The following is a 27,908-nucleotide window of genomic DNA, read 5'->3' on the forward strand; positions in this document are numbered from 1 at the left end:
GAATGTATAATTATTTTTTATTTCCAAGTTCCATCTTGTTCTGCATCCCAAAGCTCTCCTGGCAGGCCCAGTAACCGCAATTCTGCAGCCATAAGTCATTTTAAAAAGACCTTGCGTTCTCATGGAATGCGTTGAGGTACAGTTGCTCCGGACAGATGGTGAGGGCTTTTGCGTGTGGAAAAAGATCACAGGTGAATGTTGTTAGCTGAGGGGACGCGGCGAGGAGACCGACCCCTTCGGGGGATGCTGCTCTGACTGCCCTGCAGACTCATGGCTTTGCCGCTCCTGCCGGGAGAGGAGGACGTTCATGGTCTCTCGCATGTCCTCCAGGAGTGACAGCTGGGTGTGTGCGATCTGCGTTTGCACCTGGATGTTGTTGTGAATACACTCGAGGAGGCCGAAGCATTCCTGCGGCTGATGTTCGGGCGCTGGGGAGGGAAAGGAGACATGCGTATGTGTTGGCTTGCTGGGTTTTGTCACCACAGATCTGCAGCTTTGCCTGCCCCTCAGATTCTGAACACACATGAAGCTGCTTTGTATTAAATCAGACTCTTGACCCAACAGTGCCAGTATTAGCCACTCAGGCTGGCAGTGACTCTGACGTCTTTCCCATCACCTATGCCCAGATGCTTTTAACTGGGGATATTGGGAACTGAACCTGGGACTTTCTGCATGCAATGTGGACAGTCAACCACTGAACCATAGTCCCTAAACTAATGAAGAAGAATTAAGCTTTCCTCTACCTTAAGGAGTCCCAATGCAGCTTACAATCATCTTCCCTTCCTCTCCCCACAGCAGGCACCCTGTGAGGTGTATGGGGCTGAGAGAGCTCTGAGATAACTGTGACTGGCCCAAGGTCACCCACCTGGCTGCATGTGGAGGAGGAGTGGGGAATTGAACCCCGCTCTCCAGATTAGAGTCTGCTGCTCTTTAACCACCACAGCCACCTTTTACTGAATCAGACCCTTGGTCCATCAAGGTCAATACTGTCAACTCAGACTGGCAGCAGCTCTCCAGGGTCTCAGGCAGAAGTCTTTAACATCACCCACTGCCAGACCTTTTCAGTGCAGATGCCAGGGATAGAACCTGGGACCTCCTGTGTGTCACGCAGATGCTCAACCCCTGAGCCACGAGTCTTCCTAAGTGGGCAACACAACGGGAATCAGCATAGGAGATTGCATCCAGGTCCCACTCCTTCCAATGGTGCTTCTACACAGAGGTGATTCCTTCCATCAATCCCTATTTTGCTCCCATTGCTGCAATACAGTTTCCACAAAGAGATTTTCCTCTCATGCCCACTATTTCCTCTCCTGGCAGGCTTTTTGTTCAGCGTTTTTTTTAGTAGAAATGCTGCTGCAGTGTTAGGACTCTACAGAACCATGTCTTCTACTAATTTTTTTTTTTTAAGACAAAAAGCCCACTGGTGTATGGGGGGTGGGGAATGGGAAACAAGGAGACTGGATGGTTTGGTGCAAGCCAGGTTTAATTTCCCTCTCCTCCACATGCAGCCAGCTGGGTGACCTTGGGCTCACCACAGCCCTGTTATAAGCTTCTCTCATAGAGCAGTTCCTCCTAGAGCTCTCTCAGCCCCACCTGTTGTGCGGGGAGGAAGGGAAGGTGGTCGTAAGCCACTTTGAGACTCCTTCAGGCAGTGAAAAGTGGGGTCTCAAAACCAGCTCTTCTACTGGCACAGAGGTGTGACAATCCACATCTTCCCACCCATGCTCTCCTCAAACCAACTTGAGCGTGGTCCTTCAGGTTTTGGGAAAGTGCAGTGCAAAAGGGGAGGAGGGACCCAGAAAGTAGACAGCTGGCACAAAACACATGAAAGGCCAATTTAAAACTGATGCGGGTAGGGGGAGAGCCATAGAGAAAAACAAATCCAACTTAAACTTAAGCCCCAAGGACTGGCTTGAATCAGAAAGCCTTGCAGCTCATCCCTTAGGCTTTGGCGAGTTTGCAATAGCAGGAAATTCTGTTGGGACTGATACAAAGAGATTTAGTATCTTAACCTGGTGCAGAGAAACCTACCCTTTCTTCCAGTTCCTCCTCGGTCTGTTGCCTGCATGATTCTCTTCCTTCCACTGTTTTGCTTCTCACTGCCTCTTAATTTCCCATGACCTTTTCCCAAGTCTCCAACCATTCCTTTGTGAGGTCCTAAACCCCATCCAAACAGGCAATTGTCCTACCCCTCATAGAAACTGGACTGCAAGCTACTATATTCCCTGAGCAACTGAACGTTCTGTCACATGCCCCGCCACAGCCAATCGGTCTCAGATGTTTACCTCCCCAAATGCATCGTCTGCTGAATGCCTGCCACCACCGGGTCACAGCTTGAACAACATGAAGTACAACAGGATTTCTATCACTTACAGAATTGTCTCTTTCCTTTCCCTATCCTAGCCATCTGAGTATATGGAAGGCTCGGGCTAGGCTTCCACTGAGTAGATGGAAGCTCTAGGAAACTGGGTGAGGGTTTGGCAGGACAGAGGGGCTTAAAAGAAGCAGGTGGGCCTTCAAATTCATCTCCTGTTGAGAAAGAAAGAGAACAGAGGAGGACAAATATGTTTTGCGTGGCCTGAACGTCTGGAAACTTGAGATCAATTCCCACATTATTTTTCCGGGGTGGTGAATGGTCTCATGTCCCTGGTATTTTCTGTCTAATGGCATAAATTACTCTCCTGCCTGCTTGTAACTGCTGCAGAAAATGGCAGCTGTGAGTCTCATTTCAGCATGGGCTCATTTGTGTTCTGACCTCAGGCCATTCCATGTTTCCTCTTCTCCAACAGTGGCTGCTGCTGGCAGGGGGCCGAGGAAACACGGGATAGGTGTGATGTCAGGAAACAGATGAATTCAACTGGATGCCACAGACAGGAGGCGGAGCTTAAAACATGGCTGCCATTTGAGGCAGTGGTCACCTGTTTAGCCTGCCTATGTGCGCCCTAAATTTCATTAATGGGGTAAAAAACTAACTTTCACCACGTGGGGACTGCATTCAAAAGAGCTTGAAACTTCCCCCGTAATGTGATAATCAGCTTGTGAAGTTAAATCCTGTGCTACTTTTTGTATTTTTAAAATACAAAAATATTTCCCCTTTAAAATGTGAATAGCCACCGAAGGTGCTCAGGTTCACCTGCCAAAACAGCACAAGCTGAAGGCTTCCAGCTCCTCTCCCTCCCCAATGCAAACCCTCAATGCCCCGATTCATCCAGAGACTGCATGAGATTCTATTTGCATTTTCAAGACTGGCAGGAATAGGCTGATTCCACACACAGGTTTTGCTTCGGTTTAAGGTCTACATTAGAGTGGGGGTTTATTCTGGCATATCCATACTACATTGTCCCCATGCCACTGGATTCCCCTTTTGCCCCTGCTTTCCTGTGATCCTCCCCAAACATCGCAGTCAGCCTGCCTCTGGCTGGGCAGGAAGATGTGCATTTGGCCTTAAAAACAAACTCACGATAATTGACACACCAGGATAAGCTGGAGCAATATGTCCATTACCAATACGAAAAGAAGTGAAGCTAGGTCAGTGTCCAGATTGTTACCAGGAACGGAGGTGCAGGGACCAGCTGTGGCAAGGAAAGGGCTAGGAAAACTGCCCATGTAGGCGCTTCATTGCTGCTGCAAATGCCTCTGCGCTTGCCGTGGTTTTGGAAGTGCCTGGTGGTGTGGGCTTAAGCCTCACCAATTGGCAAGAGTTGCAGGAACAGGGTTGCCTTGGAACCCTCCTGGGCAGACATCAGGGAGATATCCTCTGGTGGAGAGCTCAACTGACACTGGGTAGCTGTTGATCAGGGATCAGGGCAGCAGATGCCAGAGAGATGCCTTTGCTCCACCAGAGCAGATGCCTTTGCTCCACCAGGAGGAAGAGGGTACCGCTCTAATTCTCTCATTACCAAGGCCTTGTGGGACAGCTGGGACTTGTGCAAGGGGACTATGAGAGAGTAGGAATGTTACACCCTCTGTCTTCCAGGGAGGAACGCAGCAAACCATCCCAGCCACAGGGAAACAGCGTCCCCTCTGTTCATGCTCTAATAAAGCATCTTCTAATGCAGAATTCTAAAGCAACAGATCCAAAACGATATGGCTGAGGGGTACTTGAAGCTATTTGTAGAAGGTGCTCTCTTGGCAAACTGACAGTGAAAGACTAAAAAAGGGGACACAGTGAACTTTTGTGTGTTCAGGAAGTCTGCGGCTGCGGTGCTCCTACCAAGGAGGCCCTGAACGAGCCACCAGTTGTTTTTCAGAGGGCAAGGGCACAACCCAAATGTTGGTACCCTAGTCAAATCAATTCATTCATTTGATTAATTAACAGCTTAACTTGGGTAGGGTTATCAAAAGGCAGTAAGAATCAAAACACCTACGTGGGACGTGCGAGGATCTTCTTGTACCTGAAAAAGACAACAATTACTGCGGGGCAGACGTTGGATTAAATTAATCAGATGAGTTTTCTGCTGATCGCCATACCCTGAAGCCCTTCCTTCTGATGCTCAACTCTCCAGAGTTCCTCGCACCACCTCCCCAATCAAAACTGAGGTCCCAGGGAGATACTTTTTAAGATGCTAGGACATTCCATTCACAGATCTCCCAGCCTCTTAGCTGGTCGGGCTTTACAGAAAATGAGAGGCCACATCAACGCTGAACTGGGTTTAGTTGTGTGTGTGTGCAAATCCTAAGCAGTAAATAGCATTGAAATGCAGCCATCTGATAGCTCAGAAGACAGACTCACAGAATTGGAAGGGGCCATGCAGGCCATCTAGTCTCAGGGTCAGCCCAGTGCATCCCTGACAAGTGTTCATTGTACTGCTGCTGGAAGACTGCCACAGAGGGGTAAGCTCACTGCCACCTCCCTAGGTAGCCCATTCCACTGAACTACTCTCACTGTAAAAAATTGCCCCCCTTGTTCAGGCTAAGACGCAGCCTGAGCTTGTGAACCTGCATCTGGGAGGAGGGTGGGCCGACCTACTTTTCCGATGCTGTTTTTCATCCTGAGGGTTTACATCTGGGTCCATCCGAACAGGGCTGCAGTTTGAGCCTGTGGTAGAGAGAGAGAAAGAGAGAAAGGAAGCATTGTCACTTGTATACCGAGTGGGATGTGACGGGGTGGGGATAAAATCGGAGACTGGAAAGCAACTCCCCTTTGGCATGCAGTGGAGGGAGAGGGAGAGATTTCTTATTTAAGGCCAAGACGGTCTTCTGGTTTCTCCCTGGTTTCATACTTGCTGTGGTTGGAGATAAATGACAAATTAGAGCATCCTTCAACAGTCTGTTGGTTGGCTTTCTCAGGGCTTTGGCCGTTTGGAGCAGGAAAGGCAATCCTCCGGTGGGCCTTTGAATTGGACCTTGGCCCAGTGCCAGAGCGCATGCGTCACATGCAGAGGGTCCCCAATACAACTCCACACATCTCCATTAAAGGATACATTAAAGACCTTTCTCAGCTTGAGACCCTGAAGAAACACTGCTAGTCAGGGATAGGGAGATCAATGGCCTAAACCCAGTCTGAAGGAACTTCTGATACTCCTGTTTCCATTACTTGGTTCAGGTGGCAGCTCCGTTATTAGAGAGGTCAGACTTGGGCATGAGATAGAACAAAGAGCATCATAAGTACACCTGCTTTCATTGTTTTAAATCAAACATGTTTTAAGGACTGAGGGCTGTAATGATGCACCTGAGTATGCTTTTCAGTGTTTGCAGGTGCAGCTTCCATCACTATTATTTATTTATGTATTTTATTTGCTGCATTTATACCCCACATTTCTCCCCAGTGGGGCTTTGAAGTGGCTTGCATCAGCCAGCTTGGTGTAGTGGTTAGGTGCGCCGAATTCTAATCTGGTGAGTTGGGTTTAATTCCCCACTCCTCCTCCACATGCAGCCAGCTGGGTGACCTTGGGCTTGTCACAGCACTGATAAAGCTGTTCTGACCGAGCAGTAATCCCAGGGCTCTCTGAGCCTCACCTACCACACAGGGTGTCTGTTGTGGGGAGAGGAAAGGGAAGGCGACAGTAAGGCGCTTTGAGACTCCTTCGGGTAGAGAAAAGCGGCAAATAAGAACCAACTCTTCTTCTTCTACAAATCTCCTCTATTTTATCCTCACAACAACTACACAGTGAGGTTGGACTGCAATGAAGAAAGAAGCAGATGGTGAGTCCAGTGCTTCGACCGATAGTTTCTCAGAGACAGTCAAGTTCAGTCTAGTAGTTAGTGTTGGACTCTGACTGAGGAGAATCAGGTCTTGATCTTTGCCCAGCCAAGAAGCTCGCAGACTTGGGCCTCTCACTTTATTTATTTATTTATTTATATACCGCCCTCCCCGGAGGCTCAGGGCGGTTTACATCATAACAAGGAACACAACAAGGAATTTTCATCTATATGCCCTGCCTTTCTTCCCAATGGTGCCCCAAAGAGACTTACATCATTCTCCTCTCCCCTGCTTTATCCTTGTGACTGCCCTGTGAGGTAGGCTAGGCTGAAAATGTGTGACTGGCTCAGGATCACCCAGCAAGCCTCCATGGCAAAGTAGGCCGAAGATGGTCCATCAGCTCAAAGGCAAGATAGCAGGCAAGAGTAAATGGCAGTGATGGCAAAAGGTTACAGAGACATGTTTTGGTTTTTATGTTCTTTACAAAATGATGTACAAAGTGAGGAAAGTTGACAGTCCTTCTCTATTTCTAGGGAATAATCCTGTAGAATAGCGATCCCCAACCTGTGGGCCGCGGACCACATGTGGTCCTTCGACTAATTGGAGGTGGGCCCCGAAGGATGCCTTCTTCCTCTCCCCCCCCCCCCGGCCCTTTACAACACACTTCATTGTTGTGGCATGTCTGTATCTTATTTTGAAGGGATGTTTAAACATTACCATAGCGATCAGAGAGCGTTAGGGCATTGGTTGAGAGTAGAGGAGTAAATACCCCCCCACACCGGGCCTCAGTAAAAGGCGTTGAGTGGTCCCTGGTGAGTGGTCCCCGGTGTTGAGTGGTCCCCAGTGATAAAAAGGTTGGGGATCACTGCTGTAGAATCCGTGAGGGTAACGGTGCAGTGCAGATAAGAGCATCAGTCCAGAATGCAGATGGAAATTCCCTGCTCTGCCTTGGGAGTCCCTAGGTGACTTTGGGCCAGTCACACGCTCTCAGTCTAGTCTGTGTTCTGGGAATAAAATAGGGGAGAATGTTTTGGATTGGATCCCAACTGGGAAGAAAAGTGGAGTATAAATGAGGTAAAGAAACAAGTTCAGTGTGCAGAAGAGGTGTACCTCTGGAAACCACTTTAATCAATGAGCATTAGTGCTAGTGTGGGGGTTTAGGCAGTTAGTTGAGAAGTTTATTTCTGAGGAAGCCTTGTGTATGAGGAGCAGGCTATTAGACCTGATCTGCAGGGCCGGCAGTCTCATTAGCAGGCTATTTGCAATCTGAGGTTGATAATACTGACCCACCATACATGGCAAGGGGTGCAACGGAAGCGTCTAGTAGGCAGGGTTTATAATTAAAGTATTATTAATGATATGAGTAAATGCAATACGTCCATAGATTCAGGTGGGTACCCGAGTTGATCTGAAACAGAAGAACAAACTTTCGAGTCCAGGGGCAACTTAAAACTTCGTTGGTCTTGATGGTGCCCCTGGATTCGTATTTTGTCCCGCTGCACTTCCAATTTATGACAGAAGCACTGCGTGCACGAACATATATAAAAGCCCTTCCGCAGAGAACGGGAACTTGCTGAATAATGGGCGCTTTAAAACAAACCACGTTTTCTCCCGCAAAGCACATGTCGGGCGAAGAGAAGCCTACAGCTCCCAATACGCCTAGCGGCAGAGGCGTAGTAGGCAAGGCAGGGAACTAAGACTCCAATTCCCATGATGCCCTTCCGTGAAAGGCGAACAAGACTACAAATCCCATCATGCCAAGGCCAGGGATTGGCAGGCCCCCGTGGCTCCTTTGTTATTCCCAAAACTCGCCTTTGGGGTGTTGCCTGTCAGAACCCCCGCGCGGTAGCTGCTGCAGCGACCGCCGATGCGAAGGCTTCCCTCCGCCATCCATCCATCCAACCGCTGAATAGAGTCTATGCGCGTGCGCGCGTCCCTTCCTGCGCAGGCGCGGAGATACTCCCCGCACCTCCTTTGGTGCGGCCGGACGCATGCGTTCCGAAGCATAACACGCAGGCGCGTTCCTTTAACCCTCTAAGAACGCTTTACACGCGCTGGAGTGAATCAACGGGGCGGGGAAAGTCTAGCCCGTTACCCTGTCAACTAATCTTGCTTGAAGAGAAGTAGGCGGGGCTCCCGTGATAGAGGCGACTTCTCCATTGGCCGAGGTTCCCGCTGTGCCTGAGCTGATTGGACGGGCGTCCCTGGGAGCGGGTTAGGGTGTCCGGGCGCGGTGAAGCGGCGCTTTTCCCTCGTTCCCTCCCCTCTTCTACTCCTCCTCCTCCTCCAGAAGGTTCCGCGCCGGTTTCTTCGCTCGCCTCGCCGCGAAGATGATGGGCCCACGCCCCGTCCTCGTCCTCAGTGAGTCCGGGGGAAGCAGGGAAGAGCGGGAACGAAGGACCTTCCCTCTCGCCTGAGGGCCCCCCGGCCCCCCTCCTCGCCCGCCCTGCCAGGGCCCCCAACGGTCTCCGAGCCCCATAACGGCCGCGCTGCCCTCTCAGCCCCTCCCAGGGGGAGCCCCGCCTTCGCCCCCAGCGCTCCCCCCGGGGACTGGCCCCGCCCCTCCCTGCCCCCCCCCGCGTGTGCCCCCCACCCCAACTGACCTCGGTATCCCACATTATTCCCCATTGCTTTAACCCCCCCCCCCAAAGTGCGTGTGGAGAAGCCGAATTCCTCCCCCCCCGTGATTCAGCCTTGTTCGTTCTCGGCTTCACTTAGTGCCCCAAGCGTGGTTGGAGAACTTCTGTTCCGGGCATGGTGTCCCTTCATTGTTTTCTCTGCCGGCGTGACCCAGGTGCCTCCCCACCCCCGGTGCTTCAAGTCGGGCCCGGCTGGGAACTGCTAATATTTCCACACATACGCCCCCCCCCCACAAGATCTCGCTCATCATTGCTTCCCCGGAGGCAGTCTTCTCTGGATCCTGCTAACCATTTTCATTATGCTGTATGTTAATTTACCCTCACGCTTTGCCTGTAGGTTTGGACTGATGACTTTCACTCCGTGACATTGTATTTGAGGAAGGGGGCGTGCACACGGAAGCTCATATATCTTGAGTAAAACTTGGTTGGTCTTGGTTGGTGCCACTGGACTCCAAATTTGTTCCATTGCTTCCTTTGTGCTTGGTTTCATGTCCTCCCGCCCACTTACATGCTTGAGGGTCCCCCCCTTTTTTTTTGTCTGTGCTCTGCTCGTTGCTTTTTAGGTGCAAGAGTAATTGGATGCGAGTGCTTTAATCTCCCCCCTCCCCCATCACTTCCTTGTATTGTGTCTGTTTGGGATCCTCACTGTACCAAAAATAATCTTTCTCTCCATATTGAAATCTAGTCTAGTCACTCTTTCCAAAACTGTCACACGACTATAGAGTGCTTCCTATTTTCTTTCATTTCATTTTATTTCAAAAGTGCTCAGAACACTATAGAAATAAGAGGACCTCTCTGTGTTTGTTTTATCAAGGGGAATGTGTTCCTATTTTGTTTTGGTTGGCCTCCAGTACTCCCCTTGAGTGTTGCATTACTCCACTGTTGTTGTGCTGCTTTGAGTCCTCCTTCCATTCATAAAATAGGAATTGGAGTAAGATTTGATAGAACAGTATATTGAGCACAGGAAATGGCCTAATATGGGTGTGGATCCCCAGCACAGAATGTACCACATGAATACAGCCGATTATGGATTGCTAAAATCATAGTGGGGCAGCGCAAAGATCTGAATTAGGTAAATTGGCATTTGTTGAAGTGTGTTTAAGAGAGGAGAGATCAGATCAACTTTTTGGCTTGCCTTAAGGCTTCTGTCTCATAGACTTTATGAGATAATTAGGTACCTCTCAGTTGACAGGCAGTAGCAATAAGTTTCTCTTGGTCATTCCCAAGATGTAGATGGGTTTCTGGAAAGGAGAAGAGGAGAACAGAAAACTAAAAATAGACAGTCAGTGATGGTTTTCTTAACATAGTCTGTGCTTTCCTAGCTGTTTGCTGGAGAAGGATTGTTCTTTAAAGGCTCTTCACAATAGTCTTTTATTTATTCAGTAAGAAGGTCAACAATCTGGGACCCCCATACTTAATGGAACCACCTCTTTCCCCTTGGTCATTCTCTTACAATCCCTCATTTTCTCCTTGGTCATTGCCTCGGGGCCTCTTGCAGGAGCCTGGCCCCAGCATAGCTTCATTAGCTGTCACCAGGGTAAGGACCTTTTCAGTTGTGGCCCCTTACACTGTGGAAGGCACTCTCAGATAACACTCATGCCCTGACGGACTTGTTTTGTTTCCGTAGAGCATGAAAGTTTGAATTGTTTAGGTTAGCCTTTGGAGGGTAACCACATGTTTGGGCTATTTGAATAATGGTATGGAGATAGCCACCTACTTTAATGTTAAGATTTTAGATTTGTTATTTGTTTTTACATCACTTTTATGTTATTGATTCACCATGAGACCCCCCCCCTCAGGTGGGCAACGATTTTAAAAAATCAAATAAATAGAATTCTGGTTTAGCAAAAGCAAGTATTCTGCAGTGAAAGGAGGTTTTAAAATATACGTGTGCTTGAGTTTTGGGTTTTTTTTTTCATGCTGGGTGTGCAGAATGCAAAGGTGTCCCATGTATCCTGGGTCTGCCCAGCATTAGCTGTGAAGCTCCTGGGAGACCTTTGGCCAGTTATCCTTTCCTCCTTATAAGATGATTGTGATGATAAAATGAAAGGAAAACCCTGTATGGCACTCTGAGCTTCGGGAAAGGGGCAGGATAAAAAATGCAGAACAGCTAAATATATTTAAATAAATAAATATTATGGAGTGCATGGATTAATCTGCCTGTTACGCTAGTCAGAATGGAATTGCTGCATTATTGAATAGTGCAGTCCGCCCCATGTACAAGTACAGCAACATAATGAAAATGGGAGCATCATGAGTACTTTTGCTGTCATTTAAGGCAGCTTGAATTTTTGGCCATATATTGGGGTGGCACATTAGTGTGTTGAAGGAGGAGTTACTTGTTTCTTGTGAAAGGATGTGGAAGATGGTGCCTGATCTCTAACAAGATCCACTTTTAGAATGCATCACAGGGAACTTTCCCTGTATTTCCCTTCTGCTGCAGGCTACTGAGTTCCCCTTCCCTTCAGTTTTGTTCATGTGGGGTTAGCATACCCTTAGAAACAATGTAAAGGAAAAAATGGGAATCTGTAATGGGAGGGGAGAAATCACTGCCCTCTCTCCTGGAGCTGGGAGTGTCCTTAAGTCTTTGGAGCTGGGTGGCTGGATGTGGTGAATTTTCCATTTAGAAAATGAAAACTTGTCATAATTTATATTATATTGTTGTACCATCAGTGTACATGAATAAGCAAAGGAGAAAGGTCCTTGTCCCAAAGAATTTGTGATCTCGCTGAAGGCTGACCGTGGGCAAGGAGACATTGGAGCAGCCGAGATAGCACATAGTGGACGCAAATGCAGTTCTTTATAATAATGCCTTGTTGCAGGTGGAGAAATATAAATAGGATTAAAGTGATAAGATTATGAGGAGTAGTAATCTGTGCCTTTCCCTATTCTTTTATTTGCTTTAGGTCAGAACACAAAGCGTGAGACCGGAAGAAAAGTCCAGTCCGGAAACATTAATGCTGCTAAGGTATGCTTCCTTGACATTAAACATATTGGAGATGCTGCAAGGAGAGAAATGCAGTTTGTCTGTGAGTCTGCCAAGTTGCAATATAAAAACTGATCTGTAGCCAGACAACTAATAAGCAGTGGATTGGATTCTGTAGCACTCTTTTGCTAATGGTGGCAGAGTCCTGTTCTAGGTAGCTTAAATTAAAACTGCAACAATATCAAAACAAGACATAAACAGCATAAGAGCTATCCATAAAACAGACGGTTTCAAAAGCTGGTAAGGGCACACGAAAGCTTTGTTGGTCTTAAAGTTGCCGCTGGAATCAAATGTCGTTAAGGTAAAATCTGTGATTAAAAGCCTGGATAAAAAGATGTATTTTGGCCTGGTACACCCAGCAATCGGCACCCAGCAAGACTGAAGTGGGAATGCTATGCCACCACATAAAATGCCCAGATTGGTATAGTGGTTAAGAGTGGCAGCTTCTGATCTGACAAGCTGGGTATTATTTCCTGTTCCTCCACATGCAGCCAGCTTGAGGTAGTCACAGTCCTGTTAGAAGCTGTTCTTACAGAGTAGTTTCTCTCAGAGCACTCTCAGCATCACCTACTTCACAGGGTGTTTGTTGTTGGGAGAGGAAAGGAATGGCATTTATAAGGCACTCCCTCAAGCAGTGAAAAGCAGAGTATAAAAACCAACTCTTCTTCTAATCAACACTCATAGAGAGCAGAGCATGAGGGCCAGATCTTACCTGGCAGTCTGGATGGTAGGGGAGAAAATGAGCCTTTTTTGTCTGAATACAGTGAGTGGCTGGCAAGAGCTACAAGAGATGGATTGAGAAGGAAACAGCTGGAGGGATAATTCAGTTTCAGCTTTGGAGCCCATTAACTAAGGCAGTGGTCCCCAACCTTTTTAAGGCTGGGGACCGGCAGGGCAACTGCCCGACCACGCCCATTGAGCATGCGCGGCCTGGCCCGCGCATGTGCGGCACTTTCATGCGTGCGTGCACGGAAGTACCGTGCATGCGCAATTTTGGCCGTGCATGCGCAATGCGCGGGCGCGGCCCTGATTCCCTCTTCCCCCCCCCTCCCGCAGTAAAAAGCTTCCTGGGCCGCAAGCTTGCGGCCTGGGAACTTTTTTACTGCGGGGGAGGCGGGGTGAGGGAGCCGCGGCCCGGCGCCAAGGCCACCGGACTGCAGCCTGCGGGTTGGGGACCACTGAACTAAGGGACTGTGTGGTATTTACAAATTCCCCTGTCAACCTATATTTACCTGTTAATATATGAACTCTTTCAGAGGGTAGCCATAAGGTGCTACTATTGGACTAAAATCTAATGGTGTATGAACTCTTGTCAATTGTGCTGGTCAGTTTGTTCCTGTGAGCTTCTTTTTCATGTCTTCTTTTTACTGAATCAAGATTCTAAGAGCAAAGGACATGCTTATATGTCATCAGGCTGTTGGGGAGGGGGAGGAGGCTCAGTAATATTTGTCTCTGCATCTGTGTCTCCAGCTACGTAGAAATGCCTACCATTTGTGCAGGTAGCCCAGTTGTGTTGCCTTATCGATTGGCATGTGGCCATCAGCTTCATAATTTGAGGGATCAAGTTGCTGATTTTGTTTTTTGTTTTTTAATCTTTGACATAAGAAACCTATTTTACTGCTGGGTGCTTTGACAATGATGTGGTGTGGTAGATGGAGTTGGGCCAGTTATTTTTCTCTCAGTCTAGTTCTACTCTACAGAGTAGTTATGAGGATATAACAAAATAACTGCCTATACTGTCCTCGGCTCTTTGGAAGGAGTTGCTAAGAGTTGATTCCTGTCAGTGAGATATATGTTGAGAAAACGACTGGTAAGATACTTGCAGCTATTCTGTGCAGTAAAGTTATATGTTCTGCTCAATTCTATTTTCCTCTCCTGCTGATAGCTTTGGGGGGGGGGGTCTGTGGCTGAGTTAGAAGGCTGCATTTGTGTATGTGCTGCAGGTTTTATCCAAATCAGCTTAGGACCTCAGAGCATAAAATCCATCATTAGTGAAATTGTGAGGGCTTAGCGCTCAAAGGAGTGAAAGCACAAAGTCCTCTTGAAGAACAGAGCCGTACCTAAAGCACTATGTGTATGTGTGCACAATCCAGCAAGAAGCTTCCCTGGTCAGCTCTCACTTATAACCGCCAGCTTCATCCTGGTGCCGTGACTTTAACACTAGAGCAGGGGTGGCCAAACTGTGGCTCTCCAGATGTCTGTGGACTTACAGCTACCATGAGCTCCTGCCAGTTGGCCACAATGACAGGGGCTCATGGTAATTGTAGTCCACAGACATCTGGAGAGCCGCAGTTTAGCCACCCCTGCACTAGAGTCTATCCATAAATATGCCAGCTCATGATTGGTCATTGCAGAAGGATGTCAGCACTGCAGGGTAGGCAGCCTAGTGACAATATCTGTTTCAGTCATTGTTTGGCTTATGTGGTGTGTCGTGTGCATGTAGCTCAGCATGCAACGCCTAGATACAGCCAAGTGTGTGTAATCCCAAATCTCGCTCTACTGTCTTCCTGCTCCCATCTTCTCTGTATGCTTGGACTTAACAATTAGAAGAAAAAGAAGAGTTGGTTCTTACATGCTGCTTTTTTCTACCCAAAGGAGTCTCAAAGCGGCTTACAATCACCATCCCTTCCTCTCCCCACCACAGACACCCTGTGAGGTGGTTGAGGCTGAGAGAGCCTTGCTATTACTGCTTGGTCAGAACAGCTTCATCAGTGCTGTGACTAGCTCGTGCTGTGACTGGCTGCACATGGAGGAGCAGGGAATCAAGTCTGGCTCGCCAGATTGGAAGCTGCTTCTCCTAACCATTACACCAAGCTGGTGTCAGTAGTGCCACAGAGGAAGGTGAATCTTTCTAAATGGCAGGCAGCATTCAGCACTCTGTGCGTGGCATGGGAATGTTGTAATGATTATGAATGGGCAGGTAAGGGGAAAACATTGTAGAGTTATGCTTCCAGGGTAGCTCAGGCTGTATTGTGAGTGTCTTCCCCATAGCTTCTATGGCCATAACCTCACATACACCTGTTTCCACCAGTTGAATACCTTGATTGCTTTTCTTTGTGCTCTTGCTCACTCAAGTGAGGAACTAGGCCATACTTTGTAAACTAGGGTATCATGAAACTGGGGTTTCTTGACAGTCCTGGAAGGGTTTCCTAAGTGGGTGGGTATGAATTAGTTTTTAATATATATATTATAAATCAACATTTATCAGGTGATGTGGACAACGATGGGCCTGGAGGGAGTGGGAATGGAAGGAGCCCCCATAGTATACAGCTATGCTTCCCACCCATATTCTGCATGATCACACCATTTATGGGGTTTCTCGAAGCCTGAAGAAAGTTTCAGGGTAAAAAAGTTAAGGCTGAACTAGGCAATATTGTTGCTCTTCAAAGAGGGATCTATGTTCTGTCCTTATTCATATAACATAAGTGTGATTACTAATCCTGAACGTACCTCAAGAATAGCGCTCAGTGGATATTAATCAGTGGCCGCTGAATGAAATCTTGGATTTTGGATGCAATTTAATCTTGGATGCAATTTAATAAAGATAAGTGTAAAGTTCTGCATCTGGGTCAGAAAAATGAAAAGCATGCCTACTGGATGGGGGATACGCTTCTAGGTAGCACTGTGTGTGAACGAGACCTTGGGGTACTTGTGGATTGTAAACTAAACATGAGCAGGCAGTGTGATGCAGTGGTTAAAAAGGCAAATGCCATTTTGGGCTGTATCAACAGAGGCATCACATCAAAATCACAAGATGTCATAGTCCCATTGTATACGGCACTGGTCAGACCACACCTGGAGTACTGTGTGCAGTTCTGGAGGCCTCACTTCAAGAAGGACATCGATAAAATTGAAAGGGTACAGAGGAGAGCGACGAAGATGATCTGGAGCCAAGGGACCAAGCCCTATGAAGATAGGTTGAGGGACTTGGGAATGTTCAGCCTGGAGAAAAGGAGGTTGAGAGGGGACATGATAGCCCTCTTTAAGTATTTGAAAGGTTGTCACTTGGAGGAGGGCAGGATGCTGTTTCTGCTGGCTGCAGAGGAAAGGACACGCAGTAATGGGTTTAAACTTCAAGTACAACGATATAGGCTAGATATCAGGAAAAAGTTTTTCTCAGTCAGAGTCGTTCAGCAGTGGAATAGGCTGCCTAAGGAGGTGGTGAGCGCCCCCTCACTGGAAGTCTTCAAGCAAAGGTTGGATACACACTTTTCTTGGATGCTTTAGGATGCTTAGGGCTAATCCTGCGTTGAGCAGGGGGTTGGACTAGATGGCCTGTATGGCCCCTTCCAACTCTATGATTCTATGATTCTATGATTGCAGTCAGTGAGCTGGACCTCAGAGATTTGCTTTCCTATCAGGAGAAGATCTCTGGATGCAAGGAGCCTTTCCCTGATGTTAGAGTCTCTGTGCTGGAGAAAAGTGCCACCATGGAACACATAGAATGTTCATAAATACTTCATAAAAAATTCAAAGGTTATGGGTTTGAAATCCAAGGTTCAGTTTTCACATTGTAGTGTCCTGGCTTTATTTCTAAAATTGTGTTTTTTATTCCTTTTCAGACCATAGCTGATATTATTAGAACATGCTTGGGACCAAGAGCAATGATGAAAGTGAGAAATGCATTTTTCTTCCATTGTGTTTTTAAAGTTCATAATAGAACATTGAATATTGTTGGGCTTGTGCTTTGCCTGATGCATTTCTTGAAAGCTAACAGAAAGGTTCTTAAATTTTTGACACAGATGCTGTTGGACCCCATGGGTGGGATCGTCATGACCAACGATGGCAATGCTATCCTTAGAGAAGTAAGTCATCTCGGTTCTCATAATGTTTGAAAATGGAACAGTGGTCCCTGCTAAATAGTGTGTGAGATGTGGAGAAGCAAATTAGGGTGCCCCAGATATAGGCTTGCATTAAATGGCTAAGTTGCTTGGTTCTAAATTCATGTGGCTGACATGTACTGTCCTCCTTACTGCTTTTCCAAATAGACCTTTAAAAAAAACTAGCTTATCAGGTTTATACTGTTAGTATTTTTCTGAGCCCCTCTACTTCAGAACCCAGCAATCCCATTGATCCTTCTCACTTGGCCATTACTGGTCTGCTTCCACTTCAGAGCATCGTACATCCTGCTAATGCTACTGGTGGCACTGCCTCCTTCTCCCCCTTAGTTTGACTGTTAGAATTGGTTTGTCTTTGTCTTCCCTGTGTGGTCAGAGTTGATGGATGCGCACACAAATCTCCCTTTGGTTGTTCTGTTTATATTGCAAACATTTAAGGATATGTTTGAGAGCAGAGACCTCCTGCTGAGACAGAAAATGTTTCAATAGTAAATGCTGTTTTAGCCTTCATAGACTTAAAAATGCACCTAGTAATTTTGGAAAAAAATCACTTCCTTAAAGATCTGTGCCCTCCATTTGACTAGTTGATTTCTGCTGGCTTAAAATAGAATATTACAAAGTGGCTTCTGATGGAGTGTGACTCTTTTAACTAAAACAAATGAGAAAGATGCATACAAATATAAAACATCTGTCCTTCTCCCTGGTGTTCTTACTAGGCAGGTGCATTTGGTTTAGTAAACCCAGCATTTTTCTATACCGAGTGTAGATTCTTTACCCTATGTTTGGCTACACATTGTCAATACCAAGTATTTGGGAATACCAAATCTATTTGGCTCCATCATAGCCTTTGAGGTCATTAAAGTCAATGGCAAATCTGGTCTATTCAGTAGTGCGGTGCAGGAACCAGATTTGAAGTGTGGCTGCTGGAGCCTCAGAACTTGCACATTTCAAAAAGATTGGACTAGGGGATTCAGTTCTATGGGCACCAAAAGAATGTGCCCCCCATCCTCCATCGTTACCAGTGAGGGAAAATAGCCAGGAGGCAATATAAGCCCAAGAGAATGTCCCAGAGAAGCTCTGCACTGAAAATAGGGAGGGGGGGCACTTTTTTACAAGACCAGCCCAGCAGCAGGACCAGTTCCATTGTGGCAGTGCCAAACCCAGCAGGACTTCAGTTCACATCAGAATCTCTGAAGTAGAAACTTAAGGGGGGAGGTGATTTCTGCAGGGGCAGCAGAGCCAGTAGTGAGCTAGTGCCCAGCAGCAGAGCCCAGCTCAACAGGACTGAGTGATGTGAGGCACAGAATCACAATCCCGGGGAGGTGGATTGCAAGGATAGCAGAACAAGGGCAACAGTGCCCAGCTGAATAACTCCAGTGTCAGTGTGAATGCATTGGGAATGCAATGCAAATCGAACAGGCCAAACCAGTGTCACACCTGTGAATCCCACGAGTTTTGTTTTTAAAGAAGCAAGGGCAGTAGAAGCCCAGCAAAGCACTCAAAAGGGCAAGGTGGGCAAGCACTTTTTCTAATCCATCTGAACTAAGGCCTAGCCCAACACATAGAAGCCCAGTAATTTTTTGTTTTCTTCCCAGTTTGCACTGGTTCTGCTGCTGGGCACTAGTACATGGCACTGTTTTCTGTTGTCCCTGCCGAAATGCCCCCATATCCTTCAGTTTCACTGCTGTTGTCCTTACGCAGTAGATGTGAGGGAAATATGCTACCCGGGGAGTATACCATTTATTTATTTTCAAATGTTTAGGCCACCACTTCCGGAACAACTGGCTTTTGCCGGTTTATATAAATCTAAAAACCCCATAAAACAACAGCAGGAGAACCCACTAGGCCCGTCCCACCCCTGACCGCCATAACTAACAGTCACCATCTTCCGGAATGCAGCCACAAGGGATGTTCCGGCAGCTCAAGCTTTGTTTGTTGGTTGTCTCTTAGTTTTCCTATATGGAATACATCTAATCTAATATCTAAGATATGAATATATCCAAACATTTGGGTCCATTTCGGCTTCAGCAGTTCAATCTGTATATGCACTTCCTACCTCCATCAGCTCTAGATCGGCCGTGTTCAAACCTAATGGAGCTTGGGGAAATAAATGCGCTCCGGAATTCAGGGCGCATGCTTTAGAATCATAGAATTGGAAGAGTCCTCCAGGGTGATCTAGTCCAACCCCCTGCAAAATGCAGGAAATTCACAACTGCCTTTCTTCCTTTCTCTTACAGATTCAGGTCCAGCATCCAGCTGCCAAGTCCATGATTGAAATCAGCCGCACCCAAGACGAAGAAGTGGGCGATGGGACCACATCTGTCATTATTCTTGGTAAGAGCTCCAGATGTGTGATACTTTCTCTCTCGCACATAAGTTCAGGTGAATGGCATACCAACTGGCGTTCCTCTTAAACCAAAAGTAGCCCTGCCGTGGAGTACACCTAAGGCTGTGCTGTGTTTTTGGTGACATGAAGTCTAACAAGGTGAGAAGTCGGCAGATTTGTCTCCCAGGACATGCTTCTGTACCCCACACTCTTTTGAAATGAATGGGAGAATGCAAAGAACAGTGCTCCTGTGCAGTCCCCTTTCCTTTCAGTCGGGTTTGTGAGAACAACTATCTTAGTTGATGTTATTTGATTTGTATGCTACTTTTCAACATGAATGTTCCAAAAGTGATTTACATAAATGGAAAACAGTTGTTTCCAAAAGTTGTTGCTTTTTTCATGAATGGAGGTTGGTTCAGGCATAGAAGAGGGATATAGAGCCGCTTGACTCCCTTTCCTTCTGATGTTCTTGGCAGTGGCAGTTGAAAGGCAGAGACAGGGGCGTATGTTGGTTCCTTTTGGGGTGGAGGCATTTGCATGTTGGTGAACCAGTTTATGAGTTATCTTTCCTCGATGATACAAGGCTGCCCTTGGTGAGCAAAGTGAAACAGCCTGTTGATCTACTGCAGCTCTTTGTGCCTCTTCTTCCTGTTCTATGACCAGAAGCATTGCCCCTCATTGCAGCAGCTGGGTAAAAGGCAGTTGGGAAAGGGCTAGAGGGTTAGACTTAAAGTAGATTCTAGTTTGAAATGAGTGCAATTCAGCAGCATTTATATTCATGAGAATTGCCCTGTTGTTGCGATGGTGCTTCCTGGCAATGCAGGTCTAACAAACGGCAATAGTTCACCGGTTTCTGCTTTCTGTTTAGCTGGAGAGATGCTGGCAGTTGCTGAGCATTTCCTGGAGCAGCAAATGCACCCGACAGTCATCATTGGGGCATACCGTAAGGCACTGGATGACATGATTAACGCACTGAAAAAAATCAGGTGAGCGGGATGGCTGGAATGGGAGTGGGGAGAATGGCGAGCAGTGAGTGTGCCCATCATATAGTGCTGAGTGCATCCTTGGGCACCCACGGGAGGAATCAATAAGGGAAGTGAAGCCTATGGGAGGTATGGAGCAGGGGGCTGCCTGAAGTATAACAGCTAAATTAGAATCAAATCACTTGTCCATTAGCTCTTGATTTAAATCTGCATTTAAGAACTGTAACCTGGTGACAGAGCATACTGTGCATGCAGAAAACACCAGATTTGCTGACTGCCATTGCCAGATAAGGGCTATGAAAGACCTCGGCTTGAGTCCTTGGGGAGCTACTTCCAAATAAAGCCCTGGCATAGAGGAACCAATGGCATGGCGGTCTAAGGAAGATTCATATGTTTGGGAGGGACAGCTCAGTTCCCAGGACCTCCCAGTGAAAGGCTCTCAAGTAACAGGTGTGGAAAAGATGTCCTTGCCCAAGAATTTGAAGAGCTGGAATTGGGGTGGATAGTAATAATCTAGATCAGGGATTCCCAACCAGGGGTCCGCAAGAGCTCCAGAAGGAGTCCGTAGCCTTTCCCTTCCTGCCTTAATGAGCTCAGCCACAAGCTAGAGAACTGGCCACTTCCATTGCTTCCCTTCCCCACTTACGAGCATGAGTGAGTTCTCACGATTTCTGTGCCTGGAAGGAGGCAGAGCCTGCACACCTACTGCCTCCTGTCTCTCCCCCCTCAGTCCTCCTTGAGCCTGCCTGTTAATGCAGGTGGTGATGTCACTTCTGGTGACATGTCCCTTCCAGGGGGTGTGGCAGAGAGGTGTGGCCAACTAACATCACTTTCAGAGCTCCTTGAAGCCTGAAGAATTACTTCAGGGGCTCTTCCGTTGTCAGAAGGTTGAAAAAGGCTGATCTAGATGGATGTTACTTGGATGACACTACAAATTGAAACCAGTTAAGGGAACAGGGATTTTAGCTTTCTGAAGCAGCTTTTGGGATTTCTGGCAAAGAATTCTTAATGCATTCAAACTATAGTTTCCAGAGTTAGGAAAGTGAATAGCGTTTAGCATGGTTGCGTTTTTTTTTTAAATCTTCCTGTTTGTGTGCTTCATGCTCTGTTTCTACAGTACTCCCGTCGATGTCAGCAACCGTGAAACAATGCTCAAAATAATCAACAGTGCCATCAACACCAAGGTGATCAGTCGTTGGTCAGACCTGGCCTGCAGTATTGCCCTGGATGCCGTCAGGACTGTGGAATTTGAGGAGAACGGCAGGAAAGAAATTGACATCAAGAAATACGCCAAAGTAGAAAAGGTGCAAGGCAACTTCATATTCGTGTGTATGCACTCCTCCTGGGTGATGCTTACTCTTGACCTGGGCAGAAGAGATCTGGGAATAGATGATATTTGCCTTTTTCTGGTTTATCCAATATGTCGCAATGGACTTGATCCTGCTCAGCTCAAATTAGTCAAATTGGAAGACCTTTTTTAGTTTTTAAAGGCAAGGGACCACAGTATCCATTCTTCCCCTCTGTTACTTCTGCTAACAGATTTGTAAGTGGTGAGCTACTTACCTCTTTCCTGCTTTGTCCAGATCCAGCACTTTGCCTCCACCAGAACACAGTTCAGAGGAGGGGGTATTTAATTACCACTTTTCGACATCTTTAGATATTCTATAAAAGGGAGACTAGTAGAAGCTGAAGGGTTGGGGAACAGATTCCTGGCTAAATCTGTGTCTAGACTGCCTTTCTTTCCCTGGGGTGTTCCCCCGCCCCTGAGGCTCAGAACTCCTTTGTGGCCTAGGGAGAGTTTAGCTCACTTGCCATCTGATACACAAATCCAAGGTCACTGACCTGTTTGAGGCTTAATAGTTTCTTTTTTAACTCCAGAACTTACGTTGAGCATGTGTCTGGGACCTGGAAGGAAATTCCAGTGCAAGTATCCCATACTGCCACGAAATCTTAATGACTTTAGGTTTTTCATCCTCCAGATTCCTGGCGGCATTATTGAAGATTCATGTGTCCTGCGTGGGGTCATGATCAATAAAGACATCACTCACCCTCGAATGCGCCGCACCATCAAGAACCCTCGCATTGTCTTGTTGGACTGCTCTTTGGAGTACAAGAAAGGAGAGAGTCAGGTATGTTGGCTGGCAAGACTGAGATTCAGCAGATTTTCAAGTATGTCTTGTCAGCCATGTGGACTAGAAGCTTGGTCTGCACTTTAACTGGGGGAGGCTGTAACCAGTTAAGCAACTTCCTGTTTGCTTCAAAGGTGGGGATGGACAAATAACTTTGTGGTTCTCCCCAGTGGGAGAAAACACACATATACCCACCCACCCCCCAACCCCTATTCAATGCAACAGTGCTTTTGGGAGTTCTGTTGACCTTTCATGTGTGCAACTTGGCTGGAATACTTGCTTTTATCTGATAGTTTTTGTAAGTAGAAGTGCTGAAATGTCCTCACAGAGGCAAAAAATATTCAGGCTAGCCACCAAGAGGACTGGGAGAAGCTTCTGTTGAAAAGACATACTAGCCAAGTCTAAAAAATTGCCTTTCTAAATAAACAAGAAAGGGGGGCAGAATTCATTGCTCACCACTGCATCTTGCATGCTTTCTGTGCTTTAATGGAATTGCAGCACACCCACAGCTTTGACTTTAGCGCTGCCTCCTTGCATGTGAGTAAGCTTATCCTGAAGCTAGTAGTGCCCCATGGAAACTGGGCTGCACCGTTTAAAGAAAAACCTGTTTACATTCTGCTGTCCACAATGCCATGATGGATACGTGTTTGAGGGAGCTGTTCCAGAAACAAAGTGTTGGGCTTGGTCAGAAACGGTGGTGTTCTTTTCATGCAGACTGACATTGAAATCACCCGCGAGGAGGACTTTGCCCGCATCTTGCAGATGGAGGAGGAGTTTGTTCAGCAGATGTGTGAGCACCTGATCAGAGTCAAGCCAGATCTTATCATCACAGAGAAGGGCATCTCAGGTAAGCAGCCTGCATACTATTGTCTGTGTGAGTGGGCAACTCTGGCTACAAAACCTCCTCTCACTGTGTGTGTGGTACTTAGTGGACTTTTCTCTTGGCTTCAGACTTGGCCCAGCACTTCCTGATGAGAGCTAACATCAGTGCTATCCGCCGAGTGAGGAAAACAGATAACAACCGGATTGCAAGGTGAGACCAGCTGGAGTTGCTGCAAGTTAGGCTGGGAATCCCTTAAGACAGCGGTCATCAACCCCCGGTCCGCGGCCTGGTGGTGGGCCGCAAAGGCTGCGGTACCGGGCCACCGGCAGCCACGCCTGCCTCCCCCCGCCGGCAGCAAGAAGGAAGGGAAGAGGCAGGTGCAGCCGCCGGCATGGCGGTGACGCAAATGCGCATGCGCGCTGTTGCTGTGAATGCGCGTTAGCGCCCCTAGTGGCGAAAACGCACACGTGCAGTTGCCGCGCATGCGCATTAGCGCCACCTGGTGGCAAAAACACGCATGTGCGACAACTGCGCGTGCGCGTTTTCGCAGCACCCGGGCCGTCGGCTCTTCATTCACTCCGGAGGCGGTCCCTGACCTGAGAAAGGTTGGGGACCACTACCTTAAGATAATCTGGAAGTACCTGGCAGTGTCGTTCCCAAGGTCTTTCTTGCTTCTCCTTCACTCCACCAGCTTGCATTGCATTGCATTGGTAAGATAGGAGCTGGTATAACCAGAGCAGGGTGAAATATGCCAGATTTCCCATTTTGTCCCCCTGCATCTGCCAGCTGCCTAAATGAATAGGTTGACCTGCTGCTTGACATTTCAAACAGGGAGGGAGAGTTTGGAAAACATGATAGAACTCCATGGGAAACTTCTTAAAGTGTGCCTTTCTTCCTGAGGCCAGCTGTTAAGAGGAGGAACTGGCTGATGGATTTCAAAGGCTCCATTATAATTGCTGCAATTATAAGCTTATTACCTGGCTTGCTGTTAACTTTTCTGAAACGAAGCAGAGCAGGGAAATGGGCAGCTTAACAGGGTGGCAAAATTTCAGAGATCCAGCACTTTCATCTCAAGAACCTACCATTAGTCAAGCCATGTCCTAGTGACAGAAGTCTGCCCACCACGGAAGAAGAATTTGTGTATGCAGAAATAATATTGTTGCTTCCAGGTTCTAACAGACATTCAGCATAGGTGTCTCTCTTGCTGTTATGTGACAGGGCCTGCGGGGCTCGTATTGTCAGCCGTCCAGAAGAGTTGCGTGAAGAGGATGTCGGGACTGGGGCAGCACTGTTTGAAGTGAAGAAAATTGGGGATGAGTACTTCACCTTCATCACTGAATGCAAGGAGCCCAAGGCCTGCACCATTATGCTTCGGGGTGCCAGCAAAGAGATTCTAGCAGTGAGTAACCTTACCTGGAGAAAGGAAAGCAATGGCTAAGAATGTGGGAGTTTTCATAGTTCTAGCTTTAAAAGGTTCCCCAATTCTGAGATGGCCTGTATAAGATTACGTAATTAAAAACTAGATCAGTGTCCTGCCCTGTCACCAGATGGAGTTCAGCAGCTAAAGAAATACTTCCACACTGCTGGTAGCTCACGGCATGCTTGAATTCTGAACAAAAGTTGGAAGCACACTTTGTGCTTAACACACAAAATGTACCCCTTAGAGCAGGGGCAGTCAACCTGTGGCCGTCCAGATGTTCATGGACTATAATTCCCATGAGCCCCTGCCAGCAAATGCTGGCAGGGGCTCATGGGAATTGTAGTCCACGAACATCTGGAGGACCCCACAGGTTGACTACCCCTGCCTTAGAGTGTTAAAGAATAAAAACTGCCTACCTTCTATAAAGTCTGCTTCTGCATTGAAAGGGGCCATTGGAGAGGGGGCATAGTTTCATGGCATAGTGTGCTTTGTACACAGAAAGGTCCTAAGTTCAGTCTCTTCAGTCATTCAGATATATTGTCTCAAGTAGCAATTGGGGGAGTGTCTTATACTGAGGCCCTGGGGAACCTGAGTTATCCATGCTCATCTAACTAGATTAGTTAGTGGTCTCACGATATGTAAGGCAGTTTCACTTCTCCATTATAGACAATGCTAGAGCAGTGACCCCTACAGAGACAGAGCAGCTTCTGCTGCTGTGAGTGGCATCTCTGAACACTCAAGCTCTCCCACTGCAATTTGCATCCCTTGTAGAGGGCCTGGCAGAATTATCAGAGCTTGCAGTAGCTTGCTCTTTGGGTAGGTAGGCTTGATTTCATTAGTTCACATCTTGCCGCCTGCTAGCGATTTTTTGAGCATTTCACTCAAGGCACCAAACCCTTTGCACCATCCTTGCTTCTCGCAGGAGGTGGAGCGCAACCTCCACGATGCCATGCAAGTCTGCCGCAACGTCATGATTGATGCCCAGCTGGTGCCTGGAGGGGGAGCTTCCGAGATGGCTGTTGCTCATTACTTGACGGAGAAGTCAAAGGTCATGACTGGGGTGGAACAGTGGCCTTACCGTGCTGCCGCTCAAGCCCTAGAAGTCATTCCCAGGACACTCATTCAGAACTGTGGCGCTAGCACCATCCGCGCACTCACCTCGCTACGGGTAAGGACCACAACAACAACAAGCCTTTAATAGCATATAAAAGTACAATATAAGAAGGGAAAGTGCAAAAGTTTTTATATCTTGCCATGAGAAATCGTGAATGTATTATGCCTAAAGCATGATCTTTGCCTTTGTTCACTAGGGTAAGGACCATGCTCATGCTGCTCCATTGGGGTTGCTGTTCTGATGCCCATTCCAGGTGGGGCTGGCATCAGAACAGCAGCCCGTCACAAAATCCTGGTTGAGAAAGCCTGGGTTAAGCTAGCGTGTTTATGGATAACTCAACTGTTTATATTCTGACATTTTTTAAATATCTGACAATATTTGTTGAGTTAGAGTGCAGGTACTCAACTGATCAGCAATTCTCCAAGCCTTATTTCACCAGGTTAACTTCCATCCCTAGTGTATAGCAAATAAAAAAGGAATTAAATCTTGGCCTTTCAGTCACATTTCTTGCTCCTATTTGATGGAAGGATCTAAAATGATCCTTTGTGCTAGGCACTGTCCGTGGACTATCAATGACAGAGAGGGGGTGGGGAGAAGAGGAAATGAGAGCTAGTGTGGATGTGAAAACCTTGTTTACAAAGAAAGCTGGGTGTGAACTGAATATTATTAGATGTAGTCTTTCAATCACTATATCAGTCTTATCTGGTATTGTCTTGTGTTTTGGAGACAGGTGCTGGGGAAAGGAGTGGGGCAGGAATATGGGGCTGAGCCATTGGTGAAAATCAGCCCTTCTGGCATCTTGACATTAATTGCTCTCCACAGGCAAAACACACCCAGGAAGGCAGTCAAACCTGGGGGGTCAATGGGGAGACTGGAGCCTTGGCAGACATGAAGGAGCTGGGTATATGGGAGCCTTTATCAGTGAAGCTGCAGACTTACAAGACAGCTGTGGAGGTAAGGAGAAGCTGGAAGCACGAGTGTGTGTTATAGAACCTGTGGTCAAAGATGGATTAGTCATCTTGCACTTCTCTAATGAAATGTCAGTTCTTTTTTTTAAAAGCCCAATCCTCTCTTCTGTGACTTCTTGTATTTTGAGGGACACTAGTCTTCCCTCCCTCTCCCTCTCTCCCCCTCCCTCTAGAACCCTTTGCTGTCCTTGTAACCTAAAAGGTAAAGGTAAAGGTATCCCCTGTGCAAGCACCGAGTCATGTCTGACCCTTGGGGTGGCGCCCTCTAGCGTTTTCATGGCAGACTCAATACGGGGTGGTTTGCCAGTGCCTTCCCCAGTCATGACCGTTTACCCCCCAGCAAGCTGGGTACTCATTTTACCGACCTCGGAAGGATGGAAGGCTGAGTCAACCTTGAGCCGGCTGCTGGGATTGAACTCCCAGCCTCATGGGCAAAGCTTTCAGACGGCTGCCTTACCACTCTGCGCCACAAGAGGCTCTTGTAACCTAGATATAGCTTAATCCTTCCGCATGTGCTCTCTTTTTAGTAGTTACTGAATGTGAGCTGCTGTTGTATGCAATGAGGAGCAAGCCCAGGATCATGTAGAATTAGAAGTGAGCATTTGAATAGAATCATAGTTTTGAGTCCAAATCGACAACTAGGCAAGGTTCTGGCACTCATGGAAACAACAGCGAGAGACTGGTTAAACCCAGGTTCAGTTTCCTGTCTTTAAGGGCCAATTGCTCCTCAGCTAAACCTGCCTCACAGTGTTATAAAACAGTGGTCCCCAACCTGCGGGCCGCAGCCCGGCGCCGGGCCGCAAAGGCCATGGCGCCGGGCCGCGGCTCCCTCTCCCCGCCCCCACCGCAGTAAAAAACTTCCCTGGCCGCAAGCTTGCCAAACTGTGGCTCCAGATGTCCAAGGACTACGATTCCCATGAGCCCCTGCCATGGACATCTGGAAAGCCCCAGTTTGGCCACCCCAGTTCTATGGCATAACCACTTGAGCCTTACAAACAAGCGGAATTGGAGAGGAATTTGCTTTTCCAGAATTCTTTCTGGGAACTACTCACACCTTCTTGTGCTTTCCTCCCTTTCCACTACAGACCGCTGTCCTCCTCCTGCGTATTGATGACATTGTTTCAGGGCACAAGAAGAAAGGAGATGATCAAAACAAGCAGTCTGCAGCCCCAGATGCCGCCCAAGACTAAGTCTGTGAGGTTAGGAAGCCTCTAAGGGAAAGCCATGCACCTTGGACATGGAAGCAACCTGAGCAACGTTCCGACTGCTGCTTTCCTTCTCCACTCTCGGTTCAGGTGCAGTCAGAGTCCAAATCCTAGTTTGTTCAAAGTTGGCAGGGGAAAGGCGGAAGTGCTGACCAACATGTTAGCTCCCCCCCTGTTCTATCAAGGAGACACTGACGCTTTATTTAAATATATACTGTAGCTTCTTTGTGGCTTTGATAATAAAAACGTCACTTCAAGTTCATGGCTTAGATCTAATTCATTTATTGCTTATTGTTACCCCATAGTTGCAACATGTTTTTTTTCTCCTTGGGGTG

At 47.4% G+C, this 27,908-nt stretch overlaps 2 protein-coding genes across 6 annotated transcripts; one reads left to right on the forward strand and one right to left on the reverse strand.

The window, feature by feature from the left end:
- Positions 1-8,390, reverse strand: TSACC (TSSK6 activating cochaperone). Of its 5 annotated transcripts, none has more exons than XM_077327001.1 (6): positions 8,238-8,371; positions 5,141-5,225; positions 4,970-5,037; positions 4,368-4,394; positions 2,374-2,529; positions 1-428 (listed from the first exon to the last, which is right to left on the reverse strand). In XM_077327001.1, the coding sequence occupies exons 2-6, from the start codon at positions 5,218-5,220 to the stop codon at positions 202-204; spliced, it is 558 nt and encodes a 185-aa protein (XP_077183116.1). In that variant the 5' UTR covers positions 5,221-5,225; positions 8,238-8,371; the 3' UTR covers positions 1-201. The 5 variants fall into 5 exon arrangements, with proteins under 5 accessions (XP_077183116.1, XP_077183087.1, XP_077183122.1 ...); XM_077326972.1 differs by lacking the exon at positions 8,238-8,371 and adding an exon at positions 7,955-8,206; XM_077327007.1 differs by lacking the exon at positions 5,141-5,225 and having other exon boundaries at positions 4,970-5,038; positions 8,238-8,390.
- Positions 8,273-27,830, forward strand: CCT3 (chaperonin containing TCP1 subunit 3). The gene is made up of 14 exons (XM_077326959.1): positions 8,273-8,503; positions 11,688-11,749; positions 16,330-16,380; positions 16,510-16,572; positions 18,843-18,939; positions 19,800-19,917; positions 21,032-21,218; positions 21,894-22,043; positions 22,758-22,890; positions 22,995-23,076; positions 24,085-24,265; positions 25,209-25,454; positions 26,223-26,354; positions 27,454-27,830. Exons 1-14 carry the CDS (start codon positions 8,473-8,475, stop codon positions 27,556-27,558), a joined length of 1,638 nt encoding a protein of 545 aa, XP_077183074.1. The 5' UTR covers positions 8,273-8,472; the 3' UTR covers positions 27,559-27,830.
- The last annotated feature ends 78 nt before the right edge of the window (positions 27,831-27,908 follow it).

This window comes from Paroedura picta, chromosome 1 (assembly GCF_049243985.1).
Source record: "Paroedura picta isolate Pp20150507F chromosome 1, Ppicta_v3.0, whole genome shotgun sequence".
Taxonomy (NCBI): Eukaryota; Metazoa; Chordata; class Lepidosauria; order Squamata; family Gekkonidae; genus Paroedura; species Paroedura picta.

What these genes read in the sequence shown, in the direction of transcription:
- TSACC (XM_077326972.1), bottom strand. Translation starts at nt 8,135, where the DNA reads ATGCGTCCGGCCGCACCAAAGGAGGTGCGGGGAGTATCTCCGCGCCTG. An exon ending in TGACAGGCAACACCCCAAAG is followed by an intron (nt 5,226 to 7,954) that starts GCGAGTTTTGGG and finishes CTCCAACCACAG; the next exon opens with CAAGTATGAAACCAGGGAGA. An exon ending in TGAAAAACAGCATCGGAAAA is followed by an intron (nt 4,395 to 4,969) that starts GTAGGTCGGCCC and finishes TGTCTTTTTCAG; the next exon opens with GTACAAGAAGATCCTCGCAC.
- CCT3 (XM_077326959.1), top strand. Translation starts at nt 8,473, where the DNA reads ATGATGGGCCCACGCCCCGTCCTCGTCCTCA. An exon ending in GACCAAGAGCAATGATGAAA is followed by an intron (nt 16,381 to 16,509) that starts GTGAGAAATGCA and finishes TTTTTGACACAG; the next exon opens with ATGCTGTTGGACCCCATGGG. An exon ending in AACGCACTGAAAAAAATCAG is followed by an intron (nt 19,918 to 21,031) that starts GTGAGCGGGATG and finishes CTGTTTCTACAG; the next exon opens with TACTCCCGTCGATGTCAGCA.